We start from the raw sequence: 23,255 nt of genomic DNA, 5'->3' as shown, positions 1-23,255 counted from the left end.
ACACACACACACACTCCAACCCCAAGGCGAACAGGATCTTCATCACCAACATCATCTTCATCACCTCTGTGTGTGTGTGTGTGTCTGTTATCAGTGTGTGTTATCAGTGTGTGTGTGTGTGTGTGTGTGTGTGTCTGTTATCAGTGTGTGTTGTCAGTGTGTGTGTGTGTGTGTGTGTTATCAGTGTTGCTGCCCCGGCGGTCTGCCACTAGTTGCCCCAGCTGCCTCTCGGCACTCCAGTGTGTCGCGGGCTGATGACATCATGCTCAGGTCCCCAGCAGCCCCTAATAGGCTGGCACTCATCATGTGACTCCTGGACCAGGAAGACCCGCCCCTAGAATCTGGACTACAGTGGTGTCACCGTCACCGTCGACCTGCAGGCAGGACCCCCAGGAAGCTGCTCACGTCACATGACCAGGCTCCGCCTACTTTCACTATACCACCCCTTCAGCCCTACTCTTAATCCTGATTCCTAACCCCTAATTCTAATCCTGATCCCTAATCTTAACCCTCAAGGCTAACCCTTAACCCCTAACCCTGACCTCAACCATTGACCTTAATCCCTAAAACTAACCCTAACCCAATCCTAAACCTACTCCCTAAACCTAACCCCTAATCCTAAACCTAACTCCAAACCCAATCCTAATACTAATCCTAACCCCGAACCACCAGGTTATTCCTGTAATCTAACACACAAACAAAAATATCATCAAAGGGCAAAGGTCAGTCATCATCATCATCTTCAAAGATCTGTAAATCAGCATAAACAACATCGTGATGTCACCAGATGACATGTACGCACCTGATTGGTGGAGAACTGGCTGTGATGACAACAGCAGTAGTTGTAGTAATAGTAGTCAGAGGATAGGTAGTAGTAGTAATAGTACTTGTAACTGTAATAATACTAGTAACACTAGTAGTAGCAGTATTAATAATAGTAGCAGTAGTAGTAATAGTCTTAGTAGTGACAGTAGTAAGAACAGTTGTAGGAGTAAAAGTAGTTGTAACAGGAGTAATAGCAGTAGTAACAATAGTAGTAACACTAGTAATAGTACTAGTTGTAATAATAGCAGTAGTAGTAGTTGTAGTAACTGTAGTAGGAATAACAATAACAGTAATACTGTAGTAATACAGTGCGCCCTCGTGCATTCGCACATCAACGCTTGTGACCTCACCTCATCGCGGATTTTTGGTAGGTAGTCACGTGATGCCGTACGCGCAATTCTATTGGCTGACGGCATACGGAAGTGCGTTACGTTTGTGAGTCTCGGACTTCCGTGAGACACTAAAGTGCTTTGAACAGACTACCAGAGTGTGGGGAACGGTGACAGAGATAGAAGGTGGTTTGATGTCAGTGTGGGGGGGTTTGACACCATATCACGGAATTCATTATTTGCTTGTGTTTCCTGGAACGCAGTAACCGCGAGGAACGAGGGCGCACTGTAGTACTAGTGACAGCAGTAGTAATACAGTACTGTGTACTCCAGGAAGCTTCCTGTTTCCAGGTCTCCTGCTTCATCAGAACCTGTTTGTGGGTCTTGAACCCATGACTTGACTCAGCTGTTTACCTTTATTTACCCTCTGGAGCTCCACCTCCATCAGGTCCAGGTTCCTGCCAGGAGGAAAAGCGTGACCACGCCCTAGACACGCCCCTGACAGGGTTGCTGTGGCGACCAATCTGGTGTTACGTGGTTGGAGCCAAGTCTTCCTGCCTTTGTCCGGTGGAGACGGCGGCCTATGGAACCGGTCCATACGACCTGACACCAGACCAGGTGAACTGCACCCCCACATCAAACTCCTGGGGGGGGGGGTGGTATAGGGGGCCGATTAAGGGGGCGGGGGTGGGGGTGGGGGGTCCATTGAGTTTGGGTTTGTTGAGGATCTAGAGTTGTCAGACAGACGTGGTGGGACTCAAACCCAACACCAACCCCCAAACCCTGATCCTCAGTTTCTTTCCACTCAGAAGAGTCTGTTCGCAGGCCTGGGGGGTGGGGCTGGTTGGGTTGGGGGGTGGGGGGGTTCAGGAGTCAGCTCTGAGCTCGGAGCTGCCATAGACATCCCAGAGCTTCCAGCCCCCTGATCTGGGAAAAGAACACTTGATGCCATCAAAGGGACGGCGATTGAATCCAGATGTGCTTCTCCGGTTCTTTCCTTGGATTTAATGAAGGCAGGGAGAGAGGAGACTTTTTCATCATTAGTTTTCCCTCCAGATTCTCTTTCCTGCCTACGAGTCCATTCCAGTGCCAGCGCTGCCCAAAAAAAGGCCTCCCTGTGTCTCCGGCTCCCAGCCGGCTCCTCCGGGGCCCCGAGTCTTTGTTCATGAGAAAGTGGCCTGTTTGTCTGCGGCCAATGGAAACATCCCAACATCTCTGGGAGGAACGTGACGTCTGAGGCGGAGGCTGGGCGGCGCTGCGTTCAGGGCCGGTGTGTTCCTGACGCCGACGAGAGGAAGGCTTCGGGCGTTTCAGGCGTCGGTCGACGCCGCCGGTCTGTGGGGGCGCTGCTGAGCTCCGTGGAGTTAACGTACGATGAGGACGAAACGTCCACCAACCTGGAGACCTTCGTCGTCCTCTTCCTCATTAGATAGTTCACAAGTCACGTCGACCAATAGGGACGCCAGGACACAGTTTGTCATGTGACTCTAGGGTTTTATATTCATGTTAACAGTTGTTTGTTGGCGACCTGTTTGTTATGATGTTAGTTTAAGCCCCGCCCACAAACAGCTGAGGCGTCAGCTGATTGGACAAACAACAAACATCACAAACATACATGTTACCATATGAACCGCGAACAACCAGGACCTACTGGTGCTGGGGGGGGGGGGTCCATCGTTGGGAGGGGTCAGAGGTCAACATTGTGATAGAGAAATAAATAAGGAGTTCATGAGGCGGGTCTTAGCTCCGCCTCCTCCAGTGCTTCATGTTAACATTGTTAAGTCTTAGCTCCGCCTCACACATTATGTTTATGTAATCTGTGACATCATAGATGAACCTGTGATGATGTCACAGATGGTCCGACATTACAGCAGCAGGGGTCACCGGGTAACGGTCTGGGACCGTCTTCTTCCTCCTCCTGAGTTGCGTGTAAAGTGGGAGCTGATGAGGTCATTGTTGCTCCTCCCTAAACAGGAAGTGTACGTCTGTTAGCATCGTTAGCACTAGCACAGATCGGACTAGCTCGTGTTAACATGATGGAAGTGGAGGAAAAACTGATGATGAGCTGATGATTGGATGACACTGTTCGACACGACACGTGTTCCCGAAGCTTTCCTGGTTTTAAAGAGCATCAAACTTTTTCCTCTAAGAATTAATAAAGAAATCAAATCACGTCCCTGGAAATGAAAAAGGAAAACCTTTAATTCATTCCCGAATAAAAGAGGAGGAATTCTGAGGAGAAGTTTGACTCCTCAGGATGGAGGAGAAGTTTGACTCCTCAGGATGGAGGAGAAGTGGGTGGAGAGACCTTCGGGAAATCCTTCTTTCTCCCTCCTCCGGTTTCAGGTCTTTCCCGACCTGTCGAACGACTCCAGCACCACATAAATCACACTTTACTTCACACACACACACACACACACACACACACACACACACACACACACACACACACACACACACACACACACACACACACACACACACACACACTTTCCTCCCCCAGGAGAAACAATCATCATTTTTCACATGGAGAGGAAAAGCAGCTCGCTTTGGACAGAGGCGGTTTTAAACTTTATGCTTAAACTCACTGATAAACACTAAAATGTCCTTTGGGATCGATAAAGTATTTCTCTATCATTGATGATTGATCAGTGGTAAATAGTGATTGATGATCTGCTGTTGTTGTTATTTACTGGTCTTTTTCATAAACTGGCTCCAGTTAGAACAAACAGGCGCGCGTAAACTTAACTTTAACTTTAAAGAAAAAAGGAAGTGAAGGCCATCACCTGATCAGAAAATCAATATCAGAAATCAGAAATATGAATCTGATCCATCTGATTCTACACACCCCTGAAACTGTAATGATATTTGAGTCATTTTAAAAATTAACCTGAGGCATCAAAATTCCCACAAGCATTGAAGTATACACAAAGAGACTGCGTTCATTACGTTTAACGTCCCGGCTCGTTACCATGGAGACCAGATACAAACATTAATCAGCATAAATACAGGAAGACGTCAGTTCAGTCGATCTGGAGCAAGTTTCCTAAAATTGACCCGATTTAGTAAGTTTAACTACTGAGTTAACTACTGATTTAAATACTGATCAATCAGCTGCTGTCCTGATCAATAATACCCTCACCACTATCAGTAGATTGTTTTTGTTTCAAAGAGGAAAAAGACGCAGCAATTTTTATAAGCCTGCTTCGGAAAATCATTTTAAAAATATCTGTATTAAACAACGATAATAATGAACAATTATTTATCATTATAATTTGAAAAGACATTTAATTTCCATCTAAAAATATTGATCACTGAAAGGCTTCATTTTTAAAATGTTCCAAATTTGAAAAAGATTTTTAAGATAACTTTTTTCGAAATGTGTGTGTTTGTGTGTGTGTGTGTGTGTGTATATATATATATTATATATATATATATATATATACACTTATTTATTTGCAAAAAATTGTACATAAGAAATTATTCAGAAATTAAATAAATGGAATATATAGGTTAAATCTCATTCAGGCTTGATTAAATAAATTGATGATGATTGGCGAATAACGTATTGAGAATATTGATTACCAATGATCGGACCCCACCCGTGTCGTGAGGCCTGACAACGTGGCTTGTCCTCCTGTTCCTGAACGCATCTCAGTGATAACGGAGTCCCGCTGTGTTTCCTGGGGGGCTGAAGGAGGTAAAATAAATAATCTAAATAAATAATCCAAATACAGTAAATCCCATTAAAATAAACCCGATCAGCTGGAGACGAATTAACAAAATAAATAACACTTAACCCGTTGATTACGTCACAGCAAAAGCCGTCACTTAAAAATCAAGAATTAAATCAAATAAATAAAAATAATAAAATAAATAAGTAGCTCGACAAATAAATAAATAAATAAATAAATAAATAAATATATATTTAACTGGACCTCCTGAAGATTCGTGGACCTTCAGGGGGTCCAGTTGATTTTCCTCCACCGACGAACCGACACCGACATGAAAACAGTAATGACATAATTCACTGGAAACAAACAGAACCTCCACCCGGCCCGGCCGGTACCGCTGACACCCCCAGAAACCAGCAGCAGCGGCTGTTAAACACACATTAGCGGGTCAGAACCGGGAACCCCGGGTGGTTCTGGATCAATCAGGCCTAAAAATACGTGTAAATATTTAACGTTGTGTGACGTGATGAAAACCCTTCTGACAAACAAACAAACAAACAATGAACAAACTCTTGCGTGTTTTTCTTGGAATTGATTCCATGACGTCAGATTCAGTTTTATTTTGTCACTAAGTCCGCCTATAAACAAATCAGTAAATAAGCAAACATTTTAAAAAAAGAAGATATTTATCCATATTTATTTTATAAATAAGTTTCTATTTATTTTATTTGTATTTATTCATTTATGTCCGGATGACTGTACTCGGCCTTCGGGCTCCTTCAGGCGGACACCGGAGAGGCGCGGCGGCCGGCGGGGCCGTTAAACCCGGACAGAAGCTGCTTCTCGTCCCGGGGAGAACAAGCAGACAGTGGGGGTGGGGGGTGTCACCGGAAACACCCCCTTCTTGTGATTACACACTAAACCGTTCAAATACCTCCACCCGCAGGACGGCGCCTCACCGCAGGAGGCCCGCAGCTCCACAACCCGCTCCGGGACACCCGAACCACCGGCCCGCTCCGGCTCCAGGACGTAGACGGGCCCCGACCAGATGGAAAACACACACACACACACACACACACACGCATCCCGACATGTATCCGTTTTAACGAATAAATAAAAAATAAACACTGATCAAGAACTTGATCGATTTTAACTGATCATCAATCAATACAAACAACAAATACAATTAAATCTGGATCCTCGTCATCATGACGTCACACCCCTGAATCACATTTTACTTTCATTTTGATAAATTCCGTCTGACACCATTTTTTGTTCGTTTTTCTATCAAATTATTTTACAATATATATTTTGTAATAATATTTATAAAACATAAATATAATTTTATAGTAAATATAAATTTAAAGCTGAACCCCTTCAAGTCATCCATGATAGAGATGTAGTGATTCTGGTGGGTGGAGCCTCCGCCCTACAGGGGGCGGACCTTCCCACCAAGAGGGGGTGGGTTACTGATTCTTTTGGGTTCTGGTGACCCAGTTTGGTTCCGAGTAAAGTTAGCTTCACATCAGGTGTAAATAAATAAATGTTCTCCCCCTGGAAAACCCTTAAAAACCCTTCTTCCCAAACCGTATCCTGAACACCCCCAAAGTCTAAACTCTGCCCAGTCACCATTCAGCCCCGCCCTGTAACCGTTGGAACCACACCCCGAGGACGTGGACCAGAACCCAGCACCAGTCCAGGAGCAGCCGGGGCGTCAGGAGGCCTCCACCTCCTGGTGGACGCGGGTCTCCTCAGGCCCTGGTAGCGGGTTGACCAGTGGGTTGATCGGTTGGTCGATCGGTTCATTGTTCGGTTGGTCGATCGGTTCATTGTTCGGTTGGTCGATCGGTTCATTGTTCAGTTGGTTGTTGGGTTGGTTGATCGGTTGCTCCTCCTCCGTACAGTCTCTGGCCGACCTGTCGGGTTCCTCCTGGTTGCTCCTCAGGTCCTCGTGGAGCTGCAGCTGCTCCATCAGCTCCTCCAGCTTCTGGGCTTTGCGCCGCTCGTTCTGCTGGATGACGGCACACAGGTGCTCCGTCAGCTGCTCCTTCACCTCCGTCTTCCTGTGCAGGTCCAGCTTCGCCGACACGAACTCCGCCTCCGCCTTCTCGTAACGCTTCCTGAGGAGAACAGGACAACCAATCAGAACCAGCAGAACCTGCTGCTGGGTTCTGATCTATGGATTCATCCGGTCCAGAAAACCTGCTGCCAGGTCTGAGCGAGGGGGGGTCAAAGTTCTGCGACCAGAACCAGAACGAGGACAAAGGACTAGAAGTAGTTTAGGTACGAGATGTAGTTTAAGTTCTAGACATAGTTTAAGTTCTAGACATAGTTTAAGTTCTAGACATAGTTTAAGTTCTAGACATAGTTTAAGTTCTAGACATAGTTTAAGTTCTAGACATAGTTTAAGTACAAGACACAGTCTAAGTACTAGATGTGGTTAAAGTAGCAGAGGTACTTTAAGTACTAGAGGTAGTTTCCTCTATTTTTCTCTTCTGTGAGGTGATAGAGTCAGGCAGAGGGATGATGACATCATCAGTGATGGACAGCAGCCGGTCCAGCAGCCTGGCCCTCAGACTCCAGCTCCATCCCAGCCAGAGAGCCGGGACCCTGGATCAGCTGATCCGCCCTCCTGGTGCTGCTGCACCAGAATCACCTCGACAGGATCCAGGACGGAACACAGAACATCTCCAGCTGGTTGAATCGACTCCTGATACTGGAAACCAGCTGCAGGGGGCAGCACTCACAGCTCATCACCGGGCTCATCTTCCTCTCTCTGGTGTCCCCTGGAGCACCAAAGCGGGGCCCCCGAGGTTCTCCTGACGGCCCACACCCGTCCTCTGGATTCAATACGTCACTTTTAAAGTCGTTTTTGTCACATTAACAGTTTAAAAACAACATCTGGTGAAAAATGGTTTCAGTTTTCTGAGGATGAGGCAATATCCTGGTTCCTGATGGAGTCCTATTGGCTGCTGTAAGTCATGTGATCTGATCAGAGTAAGATGACTAACTAGACTAAACATTTAAACCACATTCTGAGAGATTGGTGACAAACACACGAGCAGAACCGTGAGGAACAGGCGTGTTCATCGCTGACTCGTGGTTCTGGTGGTTCTTTAGTTCCAGTAGTTAGTCTCTACCTGGCAGCGGAGTAGTTCCAGCTGGATTGTTCTATCAGGTCTCTCAGGATGCCGATATCACTGGACACCATGTCGTCCAGAGCCTGGAGCTCCTTCTGGATCCGGTTCAGCTTCAGAGTCTCAGCGCGGGTCTGCTTGGACCTGCAGACGGGACCTTTTTAAAGGTGGTTCGTGCGACTGGCTGCTGTCGCCGTCTCCATGACGACCGTACTCACTTCTCAGCGATGGTTTTGGCCAGCAGAGCCTTCTTGCGTTTGTTCATCTCCTCCATGACGGTCTGTTCCTGCTGGAGCTGCTCCAGACGAGTCTTCTCCCGCCTGCGTGACAGAGAGAGCAGGAAAGACGTCAAAGAAGATGAGAAGAGGGGGCGGGGCTTCATAGTGACATCACCACCGGAGGGCGGGGCTTCAGAGACACATCACACAGGACACTCACCAGTCTGTCACAAGGTGATCATTAAGAGAAAACCAGAAGCACATGAACATGAAGTGCTGATACTACACAGATCAAAAATAGTAAAGGAACACTTTTTAATCAGAGTAGAGCAACCTGTCAGTCAAACTTGTGGGATATTGATCTTATCAGGAAGGATATTCAAGATCATTTTAACCCCATTTAGATCTGATGTGTATTCAAAGTGTTCCTCTAATTTTTCTTTAGCAGTGCACAATACTGATACACCAGTACTAACACAGGTGTACTAGCAGAGTACTTGTACACGTAAATATCTTGTTTATGAAAAAACTCAATGATGTCACACAGAACAGGAAGTGCTAGCAGCTCCAGCGGGACTGACACAGTGCACGCTAGTATTATTACTAGCACTACTAGTACTGAGACTATCACTACTACCACATGCATAGTAGTACTAAGAGTATATCAGAGTCACTAGATACTACAGTAGCATCAGGAGTAAAAGTACAGATAGTATTATTATCAGTAACTATAGTAGCATCAGAAGTACAGTAGTTGTAACGATAGTATTAGTAGTAGCAGTAATAGTAGTACATAAAGTAGAACATAAAGAATATAGAGGAACAACGAGGTACATGATGAACATGGAGGAACATGGAGGAACATGGAGGAACATGATGAACATGGAGGAACATGATGAACATGGAGGAACATGATGAACATGGAGGAACATTATGAACATGGAGGAACATGGAGGAACATGGAGGAACATGGAGGAACATGGAGGAACATGGAGGAACATGGAGGAACATGGAGGAACATGGAGGAACATGGAGGAACATGGAGGAACATGATGAACATGGAGGAACATGATGAACATGGAGGAACATTATGAACATGGAGGAACATGGAGGAACATGGAGGAACATGATGAACATGGAGGAACATGATGAACATGGAGACCCACTCACAGCTCCACCTCTGGTTTCTCCAGCTCTTTGACGGTCTGGATCTCTTCCTCCGGGACCTGTTGATGTTCTCCGGTCGGGCCGACCTGTACGGGTTTCTGCGGCGGGGTTCCGGTTGGGGTCACGGCCGGAGGCACCGGCTCTTCTTTCGGCGGCGGTTTGGTGAGTTGCTGCTCCGGCGGGAGGCTCGGAGACGTGGCTCCTTGGTTCCTCTGAGCCGCCAGCTGAAGCGCCCTCTCCCGCTGCAACTGCTGCCGACTCCTGGTGCCTGGAGCCGGCTTCCGACCGCGGGCCGCCGCTGTGGACATGGCCGAGTCTGAAAACACATGAGGTCAGACTTACCGACAGAAAATGACGCGGCGTTGATGTCAAACCGTGACGGAGCGAGAGGCGAGACGTCCCGGCTATCGCTGGCAGGCAGCAGCGGTACCTTTCTGCTGAAGCTTCCGCAGCTCCTCCTCTGAGAACCCGGCCCAGCCGCTCATCTCCCGGCCGGCAGGACCAGACGTGACCGATACCGCCAGAACCCCGACGTTTAACCAAGAAATCCGCTGCGAAGTCACTAACAAACTCCTCTCACCGCCGCCATCTTTGTTTACTACTGCCACGTCAAGGACCCGCGGTCTCCGGGATGGGAGGAGCTGTAGATAACGCCTGAATAAAAAACCCACAAGAATGACAAAATCAAAGACATTTGATGACATAGTCCAGCCTCAAGCAGAAATAAACCCAATAAATCATAATTAAATTATTGATTTCGTTACGTTTTTGTTGTTTGATTTAAATTTTAAAAGAAATATACAAAAGGCGTATTTAAAAGCAGCTAAGCTGTCATTCTTTGAATATTTGTCATATTTCCATGAGTTCGATCTAAAACTGTTTTGTTGTTAATATACAGAGTACTTTTACGTCTAGAACGATAATTTGAACACTGAAACATGTCAATTTATATATATATATATATATATATATATATATATATAAAAGAATAATTAATTAATGTAATTCATGCAACACACTAACCGTTTTTATAATAGTCCAATTCCATTTTCCTGACCGCTTTCTTTGCTGTCGTGGTTCGGCTAGTAGTGACAGCAATAAATTCTGTCTTTAATTGTATTTAATTATATTTATTTTATTACTATTACTATTCTAATATTTATTTTATTACTATCATTACTGTTATAATAATATTATCATATTTATATATAATAGTATAATAATAATAATATATTATTTTATTACTATTAGGTAAATAGTAATAAAATAAATTCAAATAATAACAGACTTTATTGCTGTTACTAATCGCTTGTTACTGCTGACCAGTCACTGCTAAACTGTCACTACACAGAAATCCTCAAAGTTCTGGGAGCTGTGGGCCTTCATCTCTCTACACCCCATCTTCAGCGCCAGAACAGGCTCCGCCTTTTGTTATGGAGCAGACTCATAGTTCAATGGATGCTGATTTTTTTTCTCAGCTTTTGTTTTTCCTGTCTTGTTGTATTCGCTGACTCACAGACATGAGCAGCATTGGATGACGTCTGGGAGGATGAAGAGGGGGACGAGGTGGCGGACATACGATGGTTTTATTGTCCTCGCAGCTCATGCATCACCCCCTGCTTTCATCCCGCCTCGCGCCGCCGTCGGTTCCCGGGTTCTGACATAAACATGTCTGTTTAACCTGGGCGGCGCTGAGGAGCCGGAGCGATGAAGAAACAATGACCTCTGCTTGGCAACTCATAAAAACTGGCCTCCACATCTTTTTTGCATCTGGGGGCCAATTACGAGTGAGTTAAAAGGCGAAACACCTCAGGAGGGCATAAATCGCTGGCGTGGAGACGGGTCGGCATGGAGGCCAGATGGCAGAGACCGCCGCTCCGGGTTCAGACTGCTCTGTTGCCGCGGCGACGGGCCAACGACGGGACGGCCCGGGTCCTGATTAGCGAGCGCCGGAGGGGCCACATGGCTCATTACTGCGGTGACCTGCAGGGGCCATCAGGGTGAGAGGCGGGGGTCGTTAGATCCCCCCGTAGGAACAACCGGGGCGGGGAGAGAGGTTACCACGGCGACTGCGTCAGGTCAAAAGTTCAACACGTCCAACTGGTTGAGACGAGTCGGATGGCGGTCGGAGAAACCAAACACACCTCACCTCTGGCCCCGCCTCTGGCCCCGCCTCTGGCTCCGCCTCCACCCATGCAAAACATTCTCTTCATCTACAGACTTTCGAAGAGGCTAATTTCCTTTTTTCTGGGGTGACGAGTAAACACAACACGTCTAACAGTTTAGCATAAACCAGCTAATAGCTAGCAGTGAGTTAGCATCTCCAGCTAAACAGCTTAGCCTCCACCTGACGGACCTACAGCCATCAGCCAATGACATCACAGCTGGAGAGGTTTCACCTGCAGCCTTGCTGTTCAGAGCGACCTGAGTCACTATTCACTGGAATCCATCCAATCAGAACGCGGCATGACTCAGCAAATAATCCTGAGCACCAGTGTGTGCAGAGGTGTCCACAAACATTTGGACACATCCTGTGTGAGGAGTGGAGATTTGGTTGATGGATGTTCTTAACAACAGACGAAGTGTTTGTTTTGGTTGATCACTTAACGTGTGTGTGTGTGTGTGTGTGTAGGTGTGTGTGTGTGTGTGCATGTGTCACCTCTGACCTCAATCAAACAGGAAGTGCTGTGAAAAATAAACATCCAATCGCAGGAAGCGTGCATTAGTGAGGCAGTGGGAGTGAGGTTGAGGATGATTAGGGAGGGTCGCCGCTCTGAGAAGACAGAGGAACCCCGGGTCCAGACTGACCCCTCCCTCCCCGCCACCCCCCTCGTGCCACCATCTGCAGCCGGTTTGCAGCAAACGGCAGCCTGACATCACATCCTCTGTTTCCCTTTATCTCCTCATCCTCTTCCTCCACCCTCCATGTTCTGTCTGCAGAAGAACTTCTTCAGTCGGTTTCCTCATCTTCAGACTTTGTCTGCCTTTCATGAGCTTTAACACCGACGTCCTCCATCCCTTTGATTTTAGGATCAGCACAAAAAAGTTCCTTTAGCCCATCCCGTTCTTCCCACAGGAGGAACCGTCCATCCATCTGGTCGGTTCCACCTGTTTGGACCCACATGGACCACATGAAGACTGGATGACATCACGCAGTCAAAGTCACAGTGACACCTACTGGCAGCAGGAAGCTACATCAGCCGATCGGGGCGTTATTGACCCGACTGACCTCCAACTGGATCACAAGAACTAAAAATACTTTGATGGTGTCACACAAATCTATATCTGACAGGCTTCAGGTTCACGTGTGATGGTTCCACTGGTTTCACTGGTTCCATTGGTTCCATCTCACCTGGTTCCTGCTGGGGAAGTAGTCTCTCACTACGTATGAGTGAACTCCCTGGAAGACCCTACAAACAATCTTTCAAGGCCACATCTCCTGGTGAAGTTGCGGTCAACATTTGGAGACATTTTCCATCGTTGCCATCGGTAACGGTACGAACTGACCCAATCCCAGAAAGGGGGTAGTCATGAAACTAATAATAGCACTATTAATGAAATAAATAATACTATTTATGAAGTAGATAATAACCAGGGTGTTTTTCTAGTACTGTTCAGGAGGTCGTGCAAAATGTGGAGGGCGGCTGCATCCGGCCAGTGGGCCGTAATTTGGGGACCACTGGTTTAAAGTGAGGCATGCACTCAAACGCGTCTGGTTATTTTGGTACACATTTAAGGATTTGGATGTCCCGCTCCCGCCTGAGCACTGCGATAAATTGACAGGGAGCTGGAGACACTTGCTAATGCCGGCAGGTTATTGGCCGGAGGAGGAGGCCGTGTTTCTGCGGTGAATAACCCCGGCTGAACCTGACGGGGAACGCTCTTAAACATGCAATCACATGTGATGACAACTGATTCATTACGCCTCCAGCTCTGCCCAGAATTCCCCATAAAATTACCTCGATCGACGTCTCTTGAAGCTCATTAGGGGGGAAAATGTGGTCCACTAGAGCTGGAATAAAGACACAGCTGTCTCCAGCATGGCCTCCAACAATCTGGCTGCTGAGTCAGATTCTTAATCAAATTATTTTTAGCTATGGTGCATTTAATCCGCTGTTGTTTTATTCATTAGCCATTCCACGAATTTATTGTGGCTCTGGCGGCCTCGCCGTCTCTCATCTCAGCCGTTTCCCAGAGTAGCGCTCACATCTGGACCCAATCAGAGCCGTCACACGGAGAGAATGCCCGTTAGTCTCTGGCGGAGCTGCACCAGAACCGTTTCTGGTAGCCCCATGTTGTATACAAGCGCTTTCACCGGCCACGCCCTGATTGCCTGATTTCTTAATGAGCAGGAGTCATGGATGGGATTTTTAATGTTGGGGCTGGATGGAGGAACCCAGGCCGGGAGCAGAACTCCAGAGATTTATGGCGCAGACGCAGCTAGTTTCAGCCAAGTTAATCACATTAAATCCAAATATGTGTCGTGATTACGGGTTGGCCAAGCAGAGGTGACTCATCGCTCCGAACAAAATAAGCCGCCATAATCACTCCAATTTATGACCCGCCCTTGTTTTTATGTTCTTCATAAACAATTACATAAAACTGATCCGATTACTTTAAAAATTTCTTTTTATAGCGTCACGGGATTGGACCAATAAACAAAGCAAATGTGGGCCCAGCCGTCAGTGTCGGTCTCTTCAATTAGATGTAGCCACGGACGAGTTTAAAGACCTGCATCCAAGGTAACAAGAAGCAGAATCACACTGTATATGTCAACCACAACGCCCACCAAACCTCAACCAGAACCAACACTAAACCTCTACCAAAACTCAACCAGAACCGACACCAAACCTTCACCAAACCTCAACTAGAACCAATACCAAACCTCACCCAAAACCAACACCAAACCTCCACCAAACCTCACCCAGAACCAACACCAAACCTCCACCAAACCTCACCCAGAACCAACACCAAACCTCCACCAAAACTCAACTAAAACCAATACTGACTGTCTATCAAACTTCCACAAAACCCATAGTAAACCTCTACCAAACCTCCACCAAACTTCCACCAAATCCAAGTCTTATTCAGTTCAGAATGAAAGACAACAACTTCTTGATTTACCTCGACCTGAATGACTGACATCCTACAAGACACGGAAAAAGTAGTTAGCATTAGCAACTGTTAGCTTCTGCTATGAAAAGCTGAGACATCACAGCCGGCCTCTTCTCACGATGAGAGACGTGCTGCCAACAACACTGTTTGTTCTTTCACCCTTCATTCCTTCTTGTAAAAGTGTTGCAGCTGGAATGGAGGACTCTTGTCCTACTTGAGAACCGTTGAGGGTATCTAAGGAGATGATGAACTGGGTTCTGGCGAACATGCATCTCCTCCCACAAACACAGCTAATCAGAACCAGCGATGGAGCCGCCGAGACGCTCGCCCCACAAACCACCTCCACATTTTGTGGCCAGATTCTAAACACCAGCTAGCATTTTGCTCGGGGTGACAGATTCCTGGGCTGCATCACCAAACCGCAGGACCCCAGCTGATACTGGGGGACCAGGAACATGGTGGCCTGTTACCATGGGAACCAGCGAGACCAGAACACTCACATCCACAAAGGGGAACACGCAGAGGGACACGCAGAGGAACACGCAAAGGATTTGTGGCGAACATGAAGGGAAAGTGTAGGCATTCCTGCCAGCGTCACCATGGCGACCTGTCATGTTTACACTTAATGTGGGACTGATTCTAGTGGGGGCTCAGATGTGGTCCAGCTGTACTGGTGTCACCAGAAAGGGAACCCTGGAGAAGATGTGTGGCCTCCAACTCCTATTGTGTCTATATAAATCTATGTCTACTCTACCTATAGATCTATGTCTAATCTACCTATAGATCTATGTCTAATCTACCTATAGATCTATGTCTAATGTAGATCTATGTCTACTCTACCTACTGTATAGATCTATGTCTAATCTACCTATAGATCTATGTCTAATCTAGATCTATGTCTACTCTACCTACTGTATAGATCTATGTCTAATCTACCTATAGATCTATGTCTAATCTAGATCTATGTCTAATCTACCTATAGAGCTATGTCTAATCTAGATCTATGTCTACTCTACCTACTGTATAGATCTATGTCTAATCTCCCAATAGTTCCATGTCTAATCTTCCTATAGATCTACTATGTGTCTAATCTAACTATAGATCTATGACTAACCTACCTATAGATCTATGTCCAATCTATCTATAGATCTATGTCGAATCCACCTATGGACTGGACATAAAGACCGGAGACGGCTCACAGAGCCCCTCTCAGGGACGACAGCCTTCTGGCTCCGGATTGGCTGAGGGTAGGAGAAACAGGAAGTCGGGCGGCCGGGTGTTTGTTCTCAAAGTATTGCTGAGGGTGGAGCCACGCTGCCTTGGATCGGCAGGGCTTGTTGACTCAGACCAGCTCCGCTTCAATAACACGAGTCAGCGAATAATGATTCAGAAAAACACGAGGTGGCTATGGCTATGGCTACGGCTACGGCTACAGCGGCGGCAGCAGTGGATGGGGGAACTGAAGGTTGATTTTTAAACATGACCTCTCTGACATGATGTCTGAGGACAAAATCCAGCTGAAAGCCTTCATCACGAAAGCCTTCCGGGCCTCTGATTGGCTCCTCCATACTCCTGTTAGCTGTTAGCCGCTAACAATCACTGATCTGTTAGCAGAGAGCTGAGTCGAAACATTCCTTCCTGGTCCATTAGCTTGTGTCTGTCCAGGGCTAAGGCTCATTCATTGACATTAAAACGCGTTTCTGGCTCTTCCTATTGCTCCTCCCCTTTTTGATTCCCCAATAGGTAAAATTTCCTGGTAAAACATTTTAAGTTGATGATGATGTCACAACTCTAATGATGACATCACACCTATTATAAAACCCAAAACCAGTTTAAAATGTCTCTGAACCTAAAATGGGTTGTCATGGAACACAAACTACGTTACAAAAAATGTCCACATTGTTCCAATAAAGTCCGGAGATTGACCTTTAACTCTGTTCAGGTGATGTGAGGCAAAGAGGGGGCGGGGCCACCTCTGGATGGTCAGGATGGCGAACCTGACCCGGCATGATCGGTCCCGGCAGAACCATGGCGTTCCAGCAGGACAGTCAATGGCTGCCAAACGGCCACACCAGCGGTGATTGTGTGTGTGTGTGTTCTGTTTTCTCTCCGGCCCGGGACGTCCCGCCGCTGACACACTCCAGAACCGCCGGCGCCTCTCATGTGGTCCACGTCTTAATATGTCTCCCTGATAATTTCAATGGAACACTTCCTCTGGCCCTGGACCCGATCTGCAGCTAATTATGCTGATCTGAGGTCTGGCAGCCGTCACACGCTGACCACACCTGTCAGTCACCGCAGTAATCGCCGTTGTCAAATCTGACTGGCGCTCGTCAGGAGGAGGCGGGGCCGAAAGCGGAGGCTAGAATCTATGTCCTCCTGTCAGCTTCATTCTAAACGTCTTTAGAGCCGTCAAGAACCTGGACTGATCTGGAGTCCCTCAGGGATCCACGCCGGGACCGCTCCAGTTTCCATACCAGGCAGACGACAATCAACCTGTCGTCGGATGGAAAATGGATGTTCTCCGCCTTCATCCGACAGGGAAGGGACGGATCTTCTATAAGTCCACACCTCAAACGTCTCAACGTTTAGGAATCCTTGTTTCCAAACAGGAAACAAGGATTCCTAACAGGAAGTCAGACTTTTTGGACATTTTTTATAAAAATTTTGAAAGTCCTTGACATGTTTCATCACCGCCCTTGAAAATACAGAAAATACAGAACAAACAGGAACAACTTATTCCTTTCAGAACCCGACCTGATTGGTTCTCAACCTGCACCAGTTCCAAGACAGCAGAAACTCCTTCCTCCAGGCCCCGCCTCCATAATGAGGTGATCCTCATCAGAACCGGACGTCCGAGTAAACCCAACAGAACACATCCAGTGGTTCTGTGTCCGTCGGTCAAGGAGCTGTTGGGACACCAGAACCGTACGGTTGCCTAGCAACCGAGCAGCGGCTAAATCTGGTTCTGTAATGACAGGTCGGGTCCGGCCATGTTTGCGGTAGCAGAAGTGCATTTTTGAACGACAGGTCGGACATTAGTGGATCTTTTTACCGAGAAGTTAGAAGTTCCTCGCTGACGGACAGGAAGCAGCAGATATTTTGGACCTTCACCGCGGTTTGTGGTGACAGGCGGATCGTTTCTGTCGGTTCCGGAGGCACCATCACAACACAGAGATGACGGGCGGAGCGTCATGTAGCAGCGACTGCAGAGGTGCTAATGTTAGCCGTAGAGGTGGCTGCTGATGTGCTAATGTTAGCTGTAGCATTGGCTGCCAGCTGGGCTCGCTGCCCCCGTGCAGCTTTATTGAGGTTGTTGTTTGGTCCTGGACGTGGACAGGAATGGAGGTGGGGGCGGGGCAGAGGTGGCGGCGCTGGTCGGGCTGCGGCGTGGCGCTGTGGCCCTGACGGGGCCTCCGGTGGCCGTCTGTGGTAAATAAGCAGAGGCAGGTGCCAGAGAGTCTAGACGGGGCTGATTTGGGGTCCGGGGCCCCTGGTATGTGATACCTAAGCCAGGCCCGGCCCCGCCGCGCTCCTGCGCACCTCTGGCCCCCAACTCCCCCTTCCCCCCACGTCAGCTCAAAGCTCTTCCTGTTTAACGTTAAGTCGGGGGGAGGGGGAGGGTAGCTACTGATGCTAGCAGTCTGTTGATGCTAGCAGTCTGTTGATGCTAGCAGTCTGCTACTGATGTTAGCAGTCTGTTGCTGATGCTAGCAGTCTGTTGCTGATGCTAGCAGCCTCCTGCTGTACATTAGCCAGTCTCCTGCGGTACGCGGCGTGTGGGCAGACGTGGGGCTGGACGTGTCGTCCGTACTGATGTGGTCCAGGATGCCGGTTCTGACCGGCCTCTGGGCCTCGTCAGCTGCAACATAAACAGACGACAGGGAGGAGCGTCGACGGATGAATGAGCGGCTGTGGCGTAACGCTCCGCAGGACGCCAGCGACCGCATCCAGGAGGCGGCGTGTTCCCTGAATGTATTAATTGGCTGAATGGCCTTTTTAAGAGCGCGAGCCGCTGGAGGTCAAACGGGATTCGGCTGCACTTTGTCAGCGTGGCGAGGGCGGCGGCGGCGGCGAAACGACAGGAAAACACGGTCACAGGATGTGGGCGGAGTCACAGGGTTCCTGCTGGTGGGCTCCACTTCGTTATTTAGATCTGAACCCAGATCAGCCACAGGCAGTGTGTGTGTGTGTGTGTGTGTGGTGTCAGTGTTTATAGGTAGGAATAAAGTGACCCCTGACCTCTGACCCATGTTACCTGTGACAGTCTCGCCCTAGGCTCCTCCCCTCCTTCCTGTGATGTCACACTCTGATCCTGTTTAGCTCTGGAGGTGGAGACACTGGAAGAGGACACTGATTGGTCGTCACTACATATTGATCCAGTCTGGAATCCTGCTTTCAGGACTTTCCTCCGTCTGTAGTGACAAACAGAAACAACAGTCAGAGTCATTACAACCAGCCAGTAGGGGGCAGCAGTGGGTCGTTTTGGCACCAGAGAAGAAGAAACGGCGCCACCTGTCTGTGATGTCATCACCACCACTTTCGTTGATACTGTTGATACACAAAGATTTGAGCGTGTGAGATGCTAGTTAGCATGTAGCTGTTGACGCCAACACTAGCAAAAATTCTAAACTCCAGTTAACCAATCGAGTTAAGGGCATGCTAACATTAGCTAAAGCACTGACATCAGACATGCTAACATTTGTTGAAGCACTGATACCAGGTGTTCCTCGGGTGTTCCTCAGATGTTTCCTCAGGTGTTTCCTCAGGTGTTTCCTCAGATGTTTCCTCAGATGTTTCCTCAGGTGTTTCCTCAGGTGTTTCCTCGGGTGTTTCCTCGGGTGTTTCCTCGGGTGTTTCCTCGGGTGTTTCCTCGGGTGTTTCCTCAGGTGTTTCCTCAGATGTTTCCTCGGGTGTTTCCTCAGGTGTTTCCTCGGGTGTTTCCTCGGGTGTTTCCTCGGGTGTTTTCTCGGGTGTTTCCTCGGGTGTTTCCTCAGGTGTTTCCTGTGTTTTTTTTCAGGTGTTTCCTCAGGTGTTTCCTCAGATGTTTCCTCAGGTGTTTCCTCAGATATTTCCTCAGGTGTTTCCTCAGGTGTTTCCTCAGGTGTTTCCTCAGGTGTTTCCTCAGCTATTTCATGAGATGCTTCCAGAGATATTTCCTCAGGTGTTTCCTGTGTTTTTTTTCAGGTGTTTCCTCAGGTGTTCCTCAGATGTTTCCTCAGATGTTTCCTCAGATGTTTCCTCAGATGTTTCCTCAGATGTTTCCTCGGGTGTTTCCTCAGATGTTTCCTCAGATGTTTCCTCAGATGTTTCCTCAGGTGTTTCCTGAGGTGTTTCCTCAGATGAAACTCATAAACTTTAAATGGATTACCATTAATGGATTACCAAAACTAATGGGCCGGAACCCGACCCAGATCTCCTGACGAATCCATGGAGATGTTAACCAGAGAGGGGGCGGAGCCTGCCCCCCCTGGGCAGCAGCAGCGGGGAGATAAAGCCAGAATGGATTGAGTGTTAGCCTGTCAAACAGCCCTGGACCTTTATGAGTCTGACCTCTGACCCCGGCTGGGGGCCAGCAGGAGGACCCGGCCGGGGGGGTGACTGGAGATCAGAACCCATGTGACCCGGGGGCTTTTCATTAAGGGAGGTGTGAAGAGAGAAGCTCCCCGCTGGACCAGAACCGCTGATGGACCTCCTGTGTGTCCGGCCGCGTCGGGTCAGTGGGGGCCGCGGCATTGGATCCAGATGTTCCCAGTGAACCTGGAATCACAGGGGTGGGGGGTGGGAGGGGGGGCGGCTTTAATTGGGAAAACAGGAGGAAGCATCGATTTTACTGCCTTTAATAAGTTAAAGCTACACGGCTGCCAGCGATTGGCTGGAACATGTGCTTCTCATTAGCACTGCTTCACCTCCACACACACACACACACACACACACACACACACACACACACACACACACACACACACACACACCCAGCTCCTCTCTGAACAGGAGGAACCTTTATGGTCGAACACTGAGATCCCATTAAATGTTCAAAACACCGGTGGGGTGAAAGAAAAGTGGGTGGGGGGGTTAAGGTTGGGGGGGGGGCTATTAAGAATTAACTAGACGCTTCTTGGGGGGAGGCAAACTCCAGTTACACCCCAGCCTGATGTAAACCCGCCTGACCTTGGTCAGAGGCGTCTGGAGTCGGGTTCACAGGATCCCCCCCACCCCCCCATCAAGGTGACAAGAAGCTGCCAAAGGCCCCGCCCCCGATGCATTTAAGTAACACCATCAAACTGGAGAAGCACAAACATCTGGACGAGTCAGAACCAACGACCTTCAGAGGTTCTAGTTCAGTCTGGAAAATACATAAAAACAAATAAACAGTCAAAGAAAAGAAAATCAATGAAATAAAAAACTAAAATCAAATCAAATCAAATAAAATTGAATGACTTGAATAAAAGTGAAGTACAGATGACATCATGCTGCGACCCTGTGAGGCGACCCGGTGACGTTGGGGGCGTGGCCTCCTGGGCCGTCATGGCGGGTGTCGCAGTGAAAGCCGATGATTGATGGCAGAGAAAATGAAACAGCACCGATGTCAGAGCGGCGAGGCGGCGTCATCATTCACTGTTCACTTATATGAGAGCTTCACTTCCTGAAGGACGGCCCCCCCACCCCCTCTGAGGGCCCCCCCTCTGACGGCCCCACCTCCTCTCCAGAAACAACATTTGTCCAGAGGCTCCGGCGTGTTATTCTAACCAATATATTCTATTCATTAAGCGCCGTCACCCGAGACGCCCCCTGAGACGCTTCAGCACGCCCACAGACGCTTCAACGTGCCCACAGACGCTTCAGCACGCCCACAGGCGCTTCAACACGCCCATAGACGCTTCAGCGTGCCCACAGACGCTTCAGCGTGCCCACAGACGCTTCAACACGCCCACAGGTGCTTCAACACGCCCACAGACGCTTCAGCACGCCCACAGGTGCTTCAACACGCCCACAGACGCTTCAGCGTGCCCACAGGTGCTTCAACACGCCCACAGACGCTTCAGCATGCCCACAGACGCTTCAACGCACCCACAGACGCTTCAATACGCCCACAGATGCTTCAATACGCCCACAGGCGTTTTGACATGCCCACAGATGCTTCAGTATGCCCACAGATGCTTCAGCACGCCCACAGACGATTCAACACGCCAGCAGACGCATCCACACACCTGCAGACGCATCAGCACGCCCACAGATGTTTTAGCACGCCCACAGATGCTTCACCACGCCCCCCGACGCTTTTACACGCCTGCAGACGCTTCAGCCCACAGACGCTTCAGCACGCTCACAGACGCTCCACACTTTACTTCCTGTAATACAGGAATAAACTAGTGACCTCTCCAGTCGTCTGTTCTGGTGTTGCTTGGCAACAAGGGGCGGGGCCAACCTCTGGTCTTATTAAATCTGCTTCATCATCAGGAAGAGAACGAGGATAAACTCCATTCACACCCGGTCTTCATCGTTTGAGGAGGAAGAGGAGGAGGAGGGAGTAAACAACCCACCATGCTCAGCTGACGGCTGTAGACCCGTAGAACCGCCCCCGCCCCCCCCCCACCACCACCAACCTGTTCCCAGTTAGAACCAGACTGCTGCTACTGTGTGGAACCAGTAATCAGCTGCAGCCCGCATCAATTACGGCTGACATCCCGCCGCCGGCGCCGCCGCTCCTCCGATGATGAGACCTGATGACATCACGCTGCTCAGTCAACCATCAGTCCCTCCTCTTCGTCGCGTAAACATCATGTTGGGATGTTCTCCCAGATCAGCTGAGCAGGAAACCAGAGATAAATCCGGGCTCAGCGGGTCTGGCTTTGATAACCTGGGTCCGATTGGAAGCAGGTGGTCCTGGTTCCTGGAGCAGCGCCGCGGGACGTCGGGACCGCCTGAGCCTTCATCACAACAATAAACCAATGAGGGAGAGGGGATCCTGCTGGGAGAGGTCACATGACCTGTAAGGGTGGGAACAGATGGGAGAAGACAAACAATTAATTAATTTTAATTCATCTCATATTGAATAAAAACTCCTGCTTGAAGAGTCTATTTTTGTCTTCCTCGTCCTCCTCTGATCTTCTCGGGGTTCTGGTCCAGAACTTTGTAACCAGGCTGATGAGAAACTGGAGGAGATAATGAGGATGGAGGGAGCAGAGGAGTGATTATCCTGAAATGGGTTTTCAAATGTTTTAGGGGGGGGTCTGGGATTCCAGCTGGGAGCTGTCGTTAAAATACCCCCCCCCCCCCCATTTTACCCTCTTAGCTGTCAAAGTCCAAACACGTCCGCTCCAACAGGACGTCCCGCTCCGGCTCGTAATTGGTCCAATTTGAAGCAAGCATGAAGACGGAGGCGCCAAGAAGGACGATCACTTTACTGACTTCCTGTCTGCTGAAAGCTCCGCCCACTGCCGCTCGTTTCTGTAGTGACGCCGAGTCAGCGCTCTGAACCTGGGAGGAAGAGGAGGAGGAGGAAGATAGAGGAAGAGGAGGATGGAAGTCCAATAGTTCAACCACCAACAGTCCAGGTTCACACAGTGAAACAGTCCAGGTTCATAAGGTGAAAACAACCCTACTCCCAATAACCATGAGGCATCTCTACACTACATCTGATCCTAAACTAGGTGTGTGTGTGTGTGTGTGTGTGTGTGTGTGTCTGCATACATTGAGTGAACTGAAGACACGTTATGACAGATACTAATGAAGGCGTGTCATCTGTGGGCGGCGGCTCAGAATGAGGGTTGCGTGCTGCAGAGGAGG

The 23,255-nt window shown here is 48.6% G+C and overlaps 1 protein-coding gene across 1 annotated transcript; it reads right to left on the bottom strand.

The window, feature by feature from the left end:
- Window positions 1-5,434: 5,434 nt before the first annotated feature.
- On the bottom strand, window positions 5,435-9,971 carry gorab (golgin, rab6-interacting). Its single transcript, XM_068319315.1, has 5 exons — window positions 9,781-9,971; window positions 9,354-9,666; window positions 8,184-8,285; window positions 7,969-8,109; window positions 5,435-6,948 (listed from the first exon to the last, which is right to left on the bottom strand). The coding sequence occupies exons 1-5, from the start codon at window positions 9,833-9,835 to the stop codon at window positions 6,543-6,545; spliced, it is 1,017 nt and encodes a 338-aa protein (XP_068175416.1). The 5' UTR covers window positions 9,836-9,971; the 3' UTR covers window positions 5,435-6,542.
- Window positions 9,972-23,255: the final 13,284 nt, after the last annotated feature.

The sequence above is a fragment of the Antennarius striatus genome, chromosome 7 (assembly GCF_040054535.1).
Source record: "Antennarius striatus isolate MH-2024 chromosome 7, ASM4005453v1, whole genome shotgun sequence".
NCBI lineage: Eukaryota > Metazoa > Chordata > Actinopteri > Lophiiformes > Antennariidae > Antennarius > Antennarius striatus.
This window is presented reverse-complemented; position numbering and strand designations above follow the sequence as displayed.